This window comes from Nematostella vectensis, chromosome 9, assembly GCF_932526225.1.
Source record: "Nematostella vectensis chromosome 9, jaNemVect1.1, whole genome shotgun sequence".
Classification (NCBI taxonomy): domain Eukaryota; kingdom Metazoa; phylum Cnidaria; class Anthozoa; order Actiniaria; family Edwardsiidae; genus Nematostella; species Nematostella vectensis.
In genome coordinates, this window is record NC_064042.1 from 14,195,437 (window position 1) to 14,209,240 (window position 13,804).

Sequence of the window (13,804 nt, forward strand, 5' to 3'; positions counted from 1 at the left end):
TCACTTTTTACTAGGTATGTCGTGACACGGAAGCCATTGCGCAGTCGGGACGGCCGTTAGACCGCTAACCAATAAGAGGGCGCAATAAAGCATCGGGCGCCGAAAAAGAAGACAAGAAATACAAATGCATACACGCACAAAAAATCATCAACAACGCAAAGCTAAAGAACCAACTCAAAATTTATTCAATCCGTAGAGGTAAGCTTCCTGTGTACCTGTGCTGTGGTATGTCGTGCCGTACATAGCTATGCTGTGCTGTGTCGTGTCTTGTCGTGCATTATTGTGCTGTGTCATGTCGTGCTGTGTCGTGTCGTGTCTTGTCGTGCTGTCTCGTGTCGTGTCTTGTCGTTCATTGCTTTGCTGCGTCGTGTCGTGTATTACTGTGCTATGTCGTGTCGAGCATTGTTGTGCTGTGCTTTTTTCTCCTTCGCTGTGCTGTGCTGTGTCGTGTCGTGTCTTGTCGTGCTGTCTCGTGTCGTGTCTTGTCGTTCATTGCTTTGCTGCGTCGTGTCGTGTATTACTGTGCTATGTCGTGTCGAGCATTGTTGTGCTGTGCTTTTTTCTCCTTCGCTGTGCTGTGCTGTGTCGTGTCGTGTCTTGTCGTGCTGTATCGTGTCGTATCTTGTTGTGCTGTGTCGTGTCGTTCGTGCTGTATCGTGTCGTGTCTTGTCGTGCTGTATCGTGTCGTGTCTTGTCGTGTTGTATCGTGTCGTGTCTTGTCGTGCTGTATCGTGTCGTGTCTTGTCGTGCTGTATCGTGTCGTGTCTTGTCGTGCTGTATCGTGTCGTGTCTTGTCTTGTTGTGTCGTGTCGTGTCTTGTCGTGTTGTATCGTGTCGTGTCTTGTCGTGTTGTATCGTGTCGTGTCTTGTCGTGTTGTATCGTGTCGTGTCTTGTCGTGTTGTATCGTGTCGTGTCTTGTCGTGCTGTATCGTGTCGTGTCTTGTCGTGTTGTATCGTGTCGTGTCTTGTCGTGTTGTATCGTGTCGTGTCTTGTCATGTTGTATCGTGTCGTGTCTTGTCGTGTTGTGTCGTGTCGTGTCTTGTCGTGTTGTATCGTGTCGTGTCTTGTCGTGTTGTATCGTGTCGTGTCTTGTCGTGTTGTATCGTGTCGTGTCTTGTCGTGCTGTGTCGTGTCGTGTCTTGTCGTGTTGTATCGTGTCGTGTCTTGTCGTGTTGTATCGTGTCGTGTCTTGTCGTGCTGTGTCGTGTCGTGTCTTGTCGTGTTGTATCGTGTCGTGTCTTGTCGTGTTGTATCGTGTCGTGTCTTGTCGTGCTGTATCGTGTCGTGTCTTGTCGTGCTGTATCGTGTCGTGTCTTGTTGTGCTGTGTCATGCCAATAGCGGCACGTTCTCACTCATCCACTTGCCTTTCTTTTCGTACTCAGGTCGGACATTGACTACAAGCAAAACCTGCTTAACGAGACCAGCGGGATCGTCACCCAGTCTCCGTACGACCGGCGTTACTACATAGCTGTGTATGGCGGGCTAGTGCTTCTCACGTTTCTTTTATCGTTTATCCGATCGTTTCTTTTCTTCTACGTCAAGGTCGCTGCTTCCAAGGCTTTGCACAACAAGATGTTTTGCGCTGTGATAAGAGCACCCATGTACTTTTTCGACACCAACCCCGCAGGTATACGCCTGTAATAGGAAACTTAGAGTACTGTGTTATTACCGAAAAAAGGTAGAAATATTTCCTATCACACGGGCTTAGATAAGAAACCTGTTTGTGATTCTGTAGCGCTAAAACTAAAAATAGTATACCTCTGGTTTGCCCGTCCGACTAGAAACGTTTTTGTCTAAAGAAGGCCAATCAAGTTTATGTTTTACCAGCGTAACACCTAGACATACAATGCATCCATTTCAATAGGCGAGTTTTTTGGCGAGATTTAACCATCTATTACATTACTTCAGGGTTTTTTTAATTGTTGAAGTATTTTGTTGTTGTGTGTGTGTGCCTGCAGGGCCGTATCTACTTCTACATCTACATTTTTAATCCACAAAGTAGTTTCCATCACTGTGGATATAAATTAACTAGATAAATAAATAAATAAATCGATAAATAAATAAATAAAATAAGTACTAAATAAATTAGTTGATTAACTATGTAAAAAAAAAACTAATAATAACGGACATTGAAATACCAGGGGGGTGGGCATGTTACAACACGGAACTCGGGGTATAAAAGTCGCTTGTTTGATGGCTCAGCAATACAGTGTATTTGTTGTGCTTACTCTTCAGGGCGAATAATCAACAGATTTTCTAAAGACATCGGTTTTATGGATGATCTCCTTCCAGAAACATTCTACGAGTTCATTAGCGTAAGTGGAAAAACTTTCTCAACACTCTGCTTTAATACTACGCTACTATGGCAGCACACTTAAAAGTCGTCAGAAAACAGATGACTAAAATGACTAAAATTCAGGAATGCCTATCTCTTGGGTCTAGACATTTGCTTCGACCACACCTAATATACTATTTCTTAGACTGATTTTGCCGACGACCTTACCACCGTCTGTTTTTATTGGAGTCCCCCCATCCCAAGGGTCTCGTCACTAATCTTACGTTTTTTTTGTATTACAGCTTGCAATCCTGTGCTTTGCCGTCGTGGTTGTTAATGTTGCCACGATGCCTTGGGTTATCATAGGAATACTTCCTTTGGCTGTCGCCTTTCTCTTCTTGCGATCCTATTACCTGAAGACCGGCAGAGAGGTCAAGCGTCTAGAGGCAATAGGTAAGATCTCGTAGAGAAATCGTAAGGTAGCCTAGCCTATTGACATCCCATCGACAGCACTGAAAATCGTATACGCTAGCGCGAGCTCTGATAAAAAAGAAAAAGTTTAGTTCAGTTGTTGCCGTTTTTACTAAGTGTACGCCTTTCGGCAAAATATTATTTTACAGCTTCCTCTGAGAAAAGGGTAATCATAAAGAAAATAATAGCCTTTTGGTTGTTCTTGTTTTTGAAACATGTCACTTTGTCGGTGAAATGCCGCCTTTTGAAACGAGGTTGGTTTAAACGCGTGATGCGATGATTAGATGGTTTTGTTGTTTTCTGATAACTTTGGGGAGGCTAGAGCTTGTGCAGGGCTATACAAACTAGAATATCTAATAAATACAATACATTCAAACTGCCTTATTACACTAAATTTTCGCGACGTCAACATTTCGCGATTTTAAAATGGCGTTCTAACGCGACACTTTATTCTTGCGATCTCGCGATTTTGGGACAATAGGACCAAACAAAAGAAGGGAATTCAAATGTGCTTTAATCATAAAACTGTAAGAACCTGTAACAAGGTGTTTTCGTATTCATATTTAAACGGCTAATATTTCGACCAAAGGTTCTTGTGTACTCATTTAATTTTCGGGCATCCCAATTGTCGCGACACTTTATTTTCGCGTCACTTTATTTTCGTTATTTTTTTTTTAAATCGCGAAATTCGCGAAATTAAAATGACGCGAAAAGAAAGTGTAATAAAATAATAAATGCGCGAACCGATACATCCTAAGTATTGTTAGGAAATACCTGGTAGACTAGTTTTCGTACTGCGAACCTTTTCGCTCATTAATGCAATGCCGTGCCTTTCCCTACCCCCCTTAGGCCGCACTCCGATCTTCAATCACTTTTCATCCACCCTGGAAGGTCTCGCTACCATCCGGTCCCTGTCCAGTCAGACCCAGGTCACGGCGGAGTTGGCCGCGTGCCAGGATCACCACTCAGAGGCCTGGTTCCTATTCATCGCCACATCCCGTTGGTTAGCTATTCGGCTGGAAATGCTTTGTTTATTGTTCGTTACCATGGCAGCCTTCACCCCGCTTTTCCTCTCTCGGAACCACGGTAAGCGTATTAACCCTATCAATAGTTACAATACAACCTTCTCTGTATTGTTTTTTTATTGTAATGTTTCTAAATTCATTGAAGTAACTAGTTATGTTGACTCAATAAATCTGAAGAAAAAAATTCCCAAGGCTTTTATACAAGGCAAAATACGAGCAATATTTTCGCTTCTTGTAATGATTTCTTGAAAATCTGGCAGAAGGGTTTCTTATTCCGGGCAATTTGTTATTTAATCAAATGATTTTTCGTCAAAGCACCGGAAGTAACAAAAAAATCCATACTACAAATAACATTACAAACAGTAAAAGTAATTTTATTTTACGTTTGTTTTGTTTGTTTTTACCAACAAAAACGACAAAAACAATAACGTAGGTTACTTTAAAGAAAACTTTTATAATAATAATAATAATGCTCGTTTATTTCAACCGTTTGCAGTTCTTTTACAACTGAATTACCGGTGGGGTCAGCTAACTACAAAATACATTACACCATACATAATTCATAATAACATTAAATCCCCAGCATATTGCGCTGAGACGAATTTGGAAAAACGGTCCGTGCGACCCGGAACCACACTATGTGAGCGCTTAGATCTTAGGGAGTATGGCGAGTTGGAGGATATAAGTCTGCTTGACACTAGGGGGTATAAGACGCTCCCCTGTTTGATATTGCTTATGAATTTTCTGCACACATTGTGACGCCGCGCCTCTAAAGAAGACAAGCATGCGCGTTCGAGGGCGTCCTCGTAGCTAAGGCCACTACCGAAAATTATTCCTAGAGATCTTTTTTGAATTCTTTCTAAGGCAGCACATAGGTATTGCGGAAGGTTGGAAAAGACAACGCAGGCATACTCTAAGATGGACCTTATAAGAGAACAGTACACAGACACTAATTCCCTTTCTGAGACACCACATGATTTTAGTTTTCTGAGTGCATAGAGACGACGGTTTGACTTTTTGATCACATAGTTACAGTGCGATGACCAACTAAGGTCCGAAGAGATATACACACCGAGAAGCTTGAAACTGGTGACTGACTCAATAACGGAACCGCCGACCGCTATTGGTTGGCACTGAGAACTATTGTACTGTAAAAAATCAACCCGCATCTCCTTGCACTTACTAGGATTTAACAGCATGTTATTATTTTGTGCGAAATTGTTGACATTATTTACCATATGTCTCATGACAGATGGAGCGTTGCGAGGAATTATTTCTAGAATAGATAAGTCATCAACGTATTTCACCCTAGGACCCCAGGCGCGCACTAGATCATCTACCATAACTGCAAATAAAATGGGGCTCAATTTGGTTCCCTGAGGAATTCCACCATTTGGGGATTTACAAGCTGATGACGAGTTAGCAATTTGGACACTCTGTGACCTGCCTTGAAGAAAAGCGGCAACCCACCTGACTAAGGAGGGGTGTAACCCATAGCTAGAAAGCTTACTTAGCAAGATACGATGATCAATAATATCAAAGCCCTTTTTGAAGTCTGCAAAAAAGAATCTTAGCGAACAGTTGCCATTATCCAGCGCTTCTAATGCGAGATGTAATAAATAGACTAACGCTTGAGAAGTTGATCTACCTGCAAGGGCGAACTGTTTGGGGTCAAGTTTACTAGTTAATGAGGGCGTAATCCGGGACAAGGTGAAACTTTCCATTATTTTAGCAACTTGACTTGTTGACTATGCTTAATATTTGAATTTCTAATAATCATAGCTGAGCCGGCAGACGGCAAAGAGTATCGGAAATTCATTTTTATACGGCCTAAATGGCTAATCGTTACTCGTATTTTTATAATAGTATAGCTATCCATTGCTATTTACCTGCACTGTGCCATCGATTAGGATGCCATTACAATAATATATAGATTTAGGCATTGCCTAAAAGCGGAGCTCCAAACGACAATATCTTTGCTTATTTTCGCTTAATAGTTTAAAAGTTTTAAATATTATTATTATTATATTTCTGTTTTTAAAAAATTCAACGATTTCACAGATCATAACACACACATAACAAGTTTAGCTGTCATACGATGTTTCGGCGTGTTTCGGGATGTCATCAATGACGTCACGTGACCATCTCATAGCACCCCACTTGAAACATACATGACACCTACTGAGTTGTTGTCATACGATGTTTCTTTAATGAAATATAGGCTTTTTTATTTTGATGACGTCCGCATATTGTTGCTTCTAGTGCATCATTGATGACGTCACAATCACGTGACTATATTGGTGCACCCCACTTGACACCTTCATGACACATACCAAGATTGGTTGTTATATGATAATTCGTCCATGAGATATGAATATTTTTGTTCTTAATGAAATCGGAATAGTTTTGCTTTTAGTGACGTCATCGATGACGTCACAAATCACGTGACCATATTTTTATACCCCCCTTGACACAAACATGACACCTGCTAAGTTTGGTTGTAAAACAATTTTTCTTTCAAGATATATAAATGCTTTTGTTTTTTATCACGTTTTTTTGCTTTGTCATCGATGACGTAACGCAACACGTGACCGTATTGTTGCATCCCCCTTGACACCTACATGACACCTGCCGAACACTTTTTCTTAGGTATGGAGCTCCGCTCACTCGGCGCGCGCGTGGGGCTCCGCTATAATCATGGTATCTTAGCAACTAGGACGTAATTTTGTTACTAAGGTTTGATGTTTTTATCAATATATATTTTACAATAAATATCCAGGAATATCCAGCTTATAAGTATTGGAAAACGAGAGCCTTAAACATAATTGAAAATATCATTCATAATAATCATTCTTGATAATATTATGAAACTAAAAAAATCAAGCAAAAAATTGATTTTTGATTGACATAACGAAAATTGTAAACAACTACAATGACGTCAGCGTCGGTATCCTGTCGAAGGAATTGAAGTAAAAAGAGTGAAAGCGCCACTACTCGTTATAATGTCATCGTCTGAGGTTTGCTGTTTCAAAAAGTCAAGTGACGCTAAACGGAGTAACTGCGATCTTGCATCGCCACCAACTGTTCGACAAAGAAGCACATTTTCGTACAAACAGGAGGATGTTTTTCAAATCAGCGACAACATGGAAGAAAAAGAAAGGCCTCGTCGATACAGTGACAATATTGGCGAGTCGAGAAAGCGATCTTCGGGCCACCATTCCAAGCGATGAGCTTCGCTAACATATTCCCAGATCGAAGTGGATTGGACCTTGATAACAGATATCAAGACCGCTCCACCGGTTTTTCATTCCCCGACTATTTTTCAGTTCCCTCCGGTTTCCTTACCCACCATACAAGTGATATTGGCCACCTTGAGACCGCCGGATCCGACGGAAAGTCTCTTCACTCGCCATTTTATTCGCTGTTTAGATTGACAGAGACAGGCTGTAGAAACGGAAAGCTACAGCGAATGAACTCCTTGCCTCAGCTATGTCTGTTAGCAACTTCGCATTCCTCGTTCGATGAAGATTTGACACCCAGTAAAGAGCAGAGAGCGCGTTCATCGTCGTTGTTGTCATCGTTTGCCTCTATCAAAGTACGAGAGACCGCGATTCACAGAAAAGAATCAGTCGCCCAGTCTCCTTCAACACAATCTACGACCACGCGAAAGCGTCAAGGAAGAAGAAAGAGCGGCCTTGTGACAACCCTTCCCGGTGGGCTACCTTCACAATGCCTCATTCAGAACGGCAGAGAAGTACAACGGGAAAGGGTTGTTCTGGGGACGATTGTCCAAGGTGAGATCAAAGGGCGAGTGGGAAAACATTCTCAAAGCACAGATGTCACTAATGGCGAGTCCATGTTAAAACCACCCGCTTTCTCCATATCAAGCACATCACAACGCGAAGATGACAACCCCGTTTCCAAGATTTTCCAAGAAGAGATTCGTGCCAGAGCGAGAAAGTATTCCCAAAATACAGGATTCAGTCAAAATCAGCAATCTTTCAGCACACCCGAGCATGGCGTTGTAGAACCAAAAAGAAGCTCCATGCCTCTGAAAACAGAAATCTCTACGATGTACGATGCTGAGCCAAGACAAAGGTCGGTCCCAGGCACTTACCCGATGAAATCAAAACACCCGGAAATGATGACATCTCTGACCCTCTCTGACCCAACCGCAATAGAAATATCCGGGGACGAGCCAGAAAGTTTTTTAGAGTGCAGAATATTCCTCGAACCAGAAGTCTTTCAATACTATTAAGCACGGCGCCGAACCGAGAAGAAGGTCAGTGCTAATTTCAAACCCTTTCTCTACTCCGAGTGCATCTCAAATCAGCGAGATCCCCGATTCTTCACGACAAGAACAGAGACATTCCCTGCCATTCTGCGTTGCGATGTCTACCCTGGGCTCTTCACAGGAAATCTGCCGTATGTCGATGCCGGATACACCAGTCATCAAAATGAACATCTATGCCGGACCATCAGCGCAAAACAATCGAGGGAATGCCTCCGTTGCGTCATCCAGTCACTTGGTACGAAGATCCGTTTCGCAACCCATAGTCAGTGTATCAGAAGACCAAAGCAACAGAAACAGTATCAACGTGTCGCTCCCCGAAGAAAAAGTCACAGGAAAAAAGAAATTCTCTTTCAGCATTGAGGTGAACTTCTTCCCAGCCCAAAGTGAAGAGAATGATGGCCCCAAATATGGCGAAGGTATTGAAGATCGTTACGATCGAGTTCATCTCTCGCCTATACCTTCAGTTGGATATACCGCTGATGAAAGCACGAGTTTCGCCTCCGATTTAAGCGATGATGTATTCTACGGCTCGTCTCCATTGCTTGTCTACGACACAGCAGAGCGCGACTTGGGTTTCCTACATCGCCCAAACCACAGCCTGACTAACATGCGTGACGATAATGAGTCAAGCTTTGATAGTCAGGACTATGATCTTGAAGAATCCAGTGAGGAGTACTTCGAAGAGCACGTTCGCCAATTGCCCATGTTTTCCATGGAGGAAATGGGAGAAGACTCTATCGAGTTCTTGACCTCGATTTTGCAGAATGCCGACGGCGCCAGCGAGACCCAGTTCACAACGCGGCCACAGTTGAGTAGAAGGTTCTTTGGCAGAAGGCGCAATGCATTGTGCGAAGGCTTGTAACAAAAGATGGGCGGTCACTTAGCCAGGCAAGGGCGGATCTTGTGCTATCGGTTAAAGCGCGCTCTAGATGGTCTAATATAATGAACTCTATCAAGACCAGGCATTAAGGAACCGGTCTAGACTCTAGATGGTCTAATATAATAAATTCTATCAAGACCAGGCATTAAGGAACCGGTCTAGACTCTAGATGGTCTAATATAATAAATTCCATCAAGACCAGGCATTAAGGAACCGGTCTAGACTCTAGATGGTCTAATATAATAAATTCCATCAAGACCAGGCATTAAGGAACCGGTCTAGACTCTAGATGGTCTAATATAATAAATTCCACCAAGACCAGGCATTAAGGAACCGGTCTAGACTCTAGATGGTCTAACATAATAAATTCCATCAAGACTAGGCATTAAGGAACCGGTCTAGACTCTTGATGGTCTAATATAATAAATTCCATCAAGACCAGGCATTAAGGAACCGGTCTAGACTCTAGATGGTCTAATATAATAAATTCCATCAAGACCAGGCATTTAGGAACCGGTCTAGACTCTAGATGGTCTAATATAATAAATTCCATCAAGACCAGGCATTAAGGAACCGGTGTAGACTCTTGATGGTCTAAAATGATGAAATATATCAAGAACAGCCATTAAGGAACCGGTCTAGGCTCTAGATGGTCTAATATAATAAATTCCATCAAGAACCAGGCATTAAGGAACCGGTCTAGACTCTAGATGGTCTAATATAATAAATTCCATCAAGACCAGGCATTAAGGAACCGGTGTAGACTCTTGATGGTCTAAAATAATGAAATATATCAAGAACAGGCATTAAGGAACCGGTCTAGGCTCTAGATGGTCTAATATAATAAATTCCATCAAGACCAGGCATTAAGGAACCGGTCTAGACTCTAGATGGTCTAATATAATAAATTCCATCAAGACCAGGCATTAAGGAACCGGTGTAGACTCTTGATGGTCTAAAATAATGAAATATATCAAGAACAGGCATTAAGGAACCGGTCTAGGCTCTAGATGGTCTAATATAATAAATTCCATCAAGACCAGGCATTAAGGAACCGGTCTAGACTCTAGATGGTCTAATATAATAAATTCCATCAAGACCAGGCATTAAGGAACCGGTGTAGACTCTTGATGGTCTAAAATAATGAAATATATCAAGAACAGGCATTAAGGAACCGGTCTAGGCTCTAGATGGTCTAATATAATAAATTCCATCAAGACCAGGCATTAAGGAACCGGTCTAGACTCTAGATGGTCTAATATAATAAATTCCATCAAGACCAGGCATTAAGGAACCGGTGTAGACTCTTGATGGTCTAAAATAATGAAATATATCAAGAACAGGCATTAAGGAACCGGTCTAGGCTCTAATAAACATGAGCTTTGAATATAAGGAAATAGGAATGAGGTGGTCTATAAGACTCTATTGAAAATGAGCTTTGAATACCAGGAAATAGCCACCTTCTTAAATGCACTCGAGGGGGTCTATAAGGCTCTATTGAAAATGAGCTTTGAATACCAGGAAATATCCACTTTTCTAAAGTTCTTTTCCAAAGGTTAACCATATCGGTCAGGTAGGGTTAATCATATAATGTAGAATTATTTTCAAAAGGCGACTTAAAATTGCTTAATAATATATATTTTATGAGTGATTTTCTTAGCGACTCCTTTTGGGGCCCTAATGCTTGCTTAAAGGACGAAAGCCCCTTTGATTTTGAAGCTTGTTCATTTGACCACATCCTGAAAAAAAGCCAGCGCCTGTGGATTTTGCAACTTGTAAATATTGTATTTCCAATAAAACGCCTCCATTAACAATAACAATAACAACAACAATAACAATGACAACAACAACAGCAACAACAACAGCAACAACAACAACAACAGCAATAATAACAAAAATAATAATAATTATAGGAAAGCAAGGCATTTCTTTTTAAATTGTGATTTTGATAATCATGTTGAACACTAACCATTTAATAGTATATTAGAATGGAATAAATGTGTATGCGCCTGTAAAGTTTAATAAAGGGAAGATTTCTCACTCATTGTGATCGGGCTTCAATCGTACCTAAATTGTACATCGGCCGATACGTTTCGTGCTTCACTTGCACTGTTTCGTTCCCCAATTGTTACGTGTTGTGTCTCGATCGTACTCGATCGTATCTTGATTTTGACGTCTTGTGCCTCATTCGTGACGTCTCGTTTCTTAATCGGAAGTTGTCGTGCCTCGATCTTACCCGAACGTTTCTTGATTTTGTCGTTTCGTTTGATTTTAACGTCTCGCGCCTTATTCGTGATGATTCGTTTTTCAAACGGGTGTCGTGCCTCGATCGTTCCAGATCGTAGCGGAGCCAGCGCGGAGCTCCATAGGTATAGAAAAATGGTATATAAATATGCGACTCAGGCTAAGTTCAAACGTCGTATTATCCATGAGCCTTATTAAATGAAAATGCGTGTAAATGAAGATGAAACAATCGACTCTATTCGTTTGCATGCATTTGCATTGAATACGGCTCATGGAGAATACGACGTTGGAACTGAGGCTCAGTTTTGTTGGTCACCGTGCGGGTACCCTGTGGTACTCGCCTGCCCGCCCGCCAGCCCGCACACTTTGCGATAATTTTGCATCGTCTCCCCAGTAGAAAAATTAGAAATGAATGCACTTTTGCACTATCCGGGATTGCTAATTTTTTTTATATAACCCTGACAGTTACGGTTAAAACCTACAATAATTTGACTTTTTGTGTTTTTGTGTTTGCACTCACGGGAACCCTGCGTGTAATTTTTCGCGCGATTTGCTCTCGCAACCCCCGGCCAACACGGTGGTTTTGCAAATGTTAACATTATTTTTGCCTTGGTAAGAAACCAAGATAGAACGACACTCTAAACACTTTTATAATATAAAGATGTACAAACGATAGATGGAAGAACAAACGTAGAATTGAAAGAAGAAGGTAAGAAAGACTCGTGATAGTAGCTTTTTATGCTATGGAAATTCCTTATTGTTCCGGAGCTATGGACATTCCTTATTGTATTGACATTTTTAGCGAAAAAAAACTTACTCTTCTATAATTACTTATAACATGAGTAAAGGGCCGTCTACACGGGCAATTTTTACTTGACAAGTAAAGACAAGAAAAATTTCCTCGTGTAGATAGTGAACTTTGACAAGCTTTTACTTGACAAGTTTCCTTTTCAAAAGCTGGCGTGTTTGCTTTTACTTGCCAAGTGTACAAAGTTCATCGTGTAGACGCTCAACAAGTTTTACTTGACAAGTTTTTCCAGGCCTATGAGAGTACTTCCTAGGCCCCCTTCTCTCATGCTTGTGGATTATTAAAAAAGCTGATATTGCTGCCACAGTCTGTATCTTTTACCAGAGGCACCATTTTGTGATGGCAAGCTTTGTTACATTTTTGTATTGCCGCAGGTCTGAAGGCTCATCGCACGGGAAACTTGTCAATTAAAAATTGTCCTTGTAGACGGCCCATAAGATAAAGGGATGACGAAGGGATGCTTTATTAAGTATACCTTCCCACTAATTCAGCTAGGTTTAGCCCATAAAAAATGATAGGAAATTCTTGGGGTTAGTCCGCAAACATACGTCTTTCTTGTTAATCTTCCACAAGTTTTTTGTTGTTGTTGTTGTTCAAGCAAAGAAAATATATTTGCTTTTTTAATTTTTTTTTTAATTAAGTAATAGCAGCATTGAAAGGAATCTCTAAACAGCCTTGAAGTAATATAGCAGATGGTAGAATTTCATTTAAAAGATTGGAGGATCATTCTTATCTACCTTTAAAGTCCTCTAACCCCCCTTCAGGGTTTTGCATTAAATGCTGTTCTCCATAATTTTTCATGTGAATCTTACTTACAAAAGAGACAAGCTGCAAGCTGCCAGCTTAGAAGAATGATGCTATGGCAGGATTTATATAATGCATTTGAATTATGCAGCTCAGTGAAAACTGACACAACCTGAGTAACAAATAAACTAGTTTTTCTATTGTATGTTTCCGCACACATGGTTCTCTACAGGTAGGTCAGTGTCTTGTATGGACCACCCAGACAAGTGTACATTTCCAAGACTATTAGCACAAAAAGCAATTTCTGCTAAAAAACGCTTATACATTCACCTGGCAAATCTAATACAATACATAGTGTAATCTTCTGATATATTGTACTAATATATAGATTTAGGCACTGCCTAAAAGCGGAGCCAGTATTGAACACCTTATTTGTTGACTGATTGAGGTATTTTTGGGGGATCTAGGATCCTGCTCTTTACTGAGATTTATTTATTTATTGTACCAACCAAATGGATCCAGGCCTTATTCAATAATTTAATCTATGCAGTACATCAAAGTTAACAAACACAATTCCTGGTGTGAATATGGCTGTCAAAGTTGTCAAGAGTCTAATGGTAAATTCTTATGTCCCATCATAGAAGTTCCATTATGAATATTTTTTTTAAATCAAAACAATACTCCGACAAGCTTTGCCCTTGTGCAGAATATGTCATGGATGTAACAGCATTCCAAAGATTTGAATTATATATTTAGACTATTTAGATGCCATACTGTAATTTTTATGTATTGATTTATTGGCGATTCTTTCCTTTATTGGACCGAAAATTCAGAAAAATGTCTGGAAATTAAAATCCAAAAATATATCTCCTTTCATGCATTACATATTGGTGCACCCACCCTTTACCATATAGTGGCCTTGTTGTTGGTGGCCTACTCCAAAAAGAATGCAATGAAGAAAAAACAAATAGATTTTGGAAGCAAATCCTAAAAAAAACATCTAAGGCATCACTGACAGTGCTAAAATGCTAACTTCTAATTTCAAACCAAACCCTTTCAT

The 13,804-nt window shown here is 40.7% G+C and overlaps 1 protein-coding gene across 3 annotated transcripts in view; it reads left to right on the forward strand.

Moving 5' to 3' along the window:
- LOC5506633 (ATP-binding cassette sub-family C member 4) overlaps positions 1-13,804 on the forward strand; it is a 45,806-nt gene that overhangs the window by 23,563 nt on the left and 8,439 nt on the right. For all 3 annotated transcript variants that reach the window (XR_007313824.1, XM_032375070.2, XM_032375072.2), the window contains exons 18-21: positions 1,386-1,630; positions 2,239-2,318; positions 2,581-2,731; positions 3,599-3,835. Coding sequence is in view for 2 of the 3 variants with exons in the window: in XM_032375070.2 (XP_032230961.2) it covers positions 1,386-1,630; positions 2,239-2,318; positions 2,581-2,731; positions 3,599-3,835 (713 nt within the window). In the remaining variant the exon portion in view is untranslated. The remainder of the gene's footprint in view (positions 1-1,385; positions 1,631-2,238; positions 2,319-2,580; positions 2,732-3,598; positions 3,836-13,804) is intronic.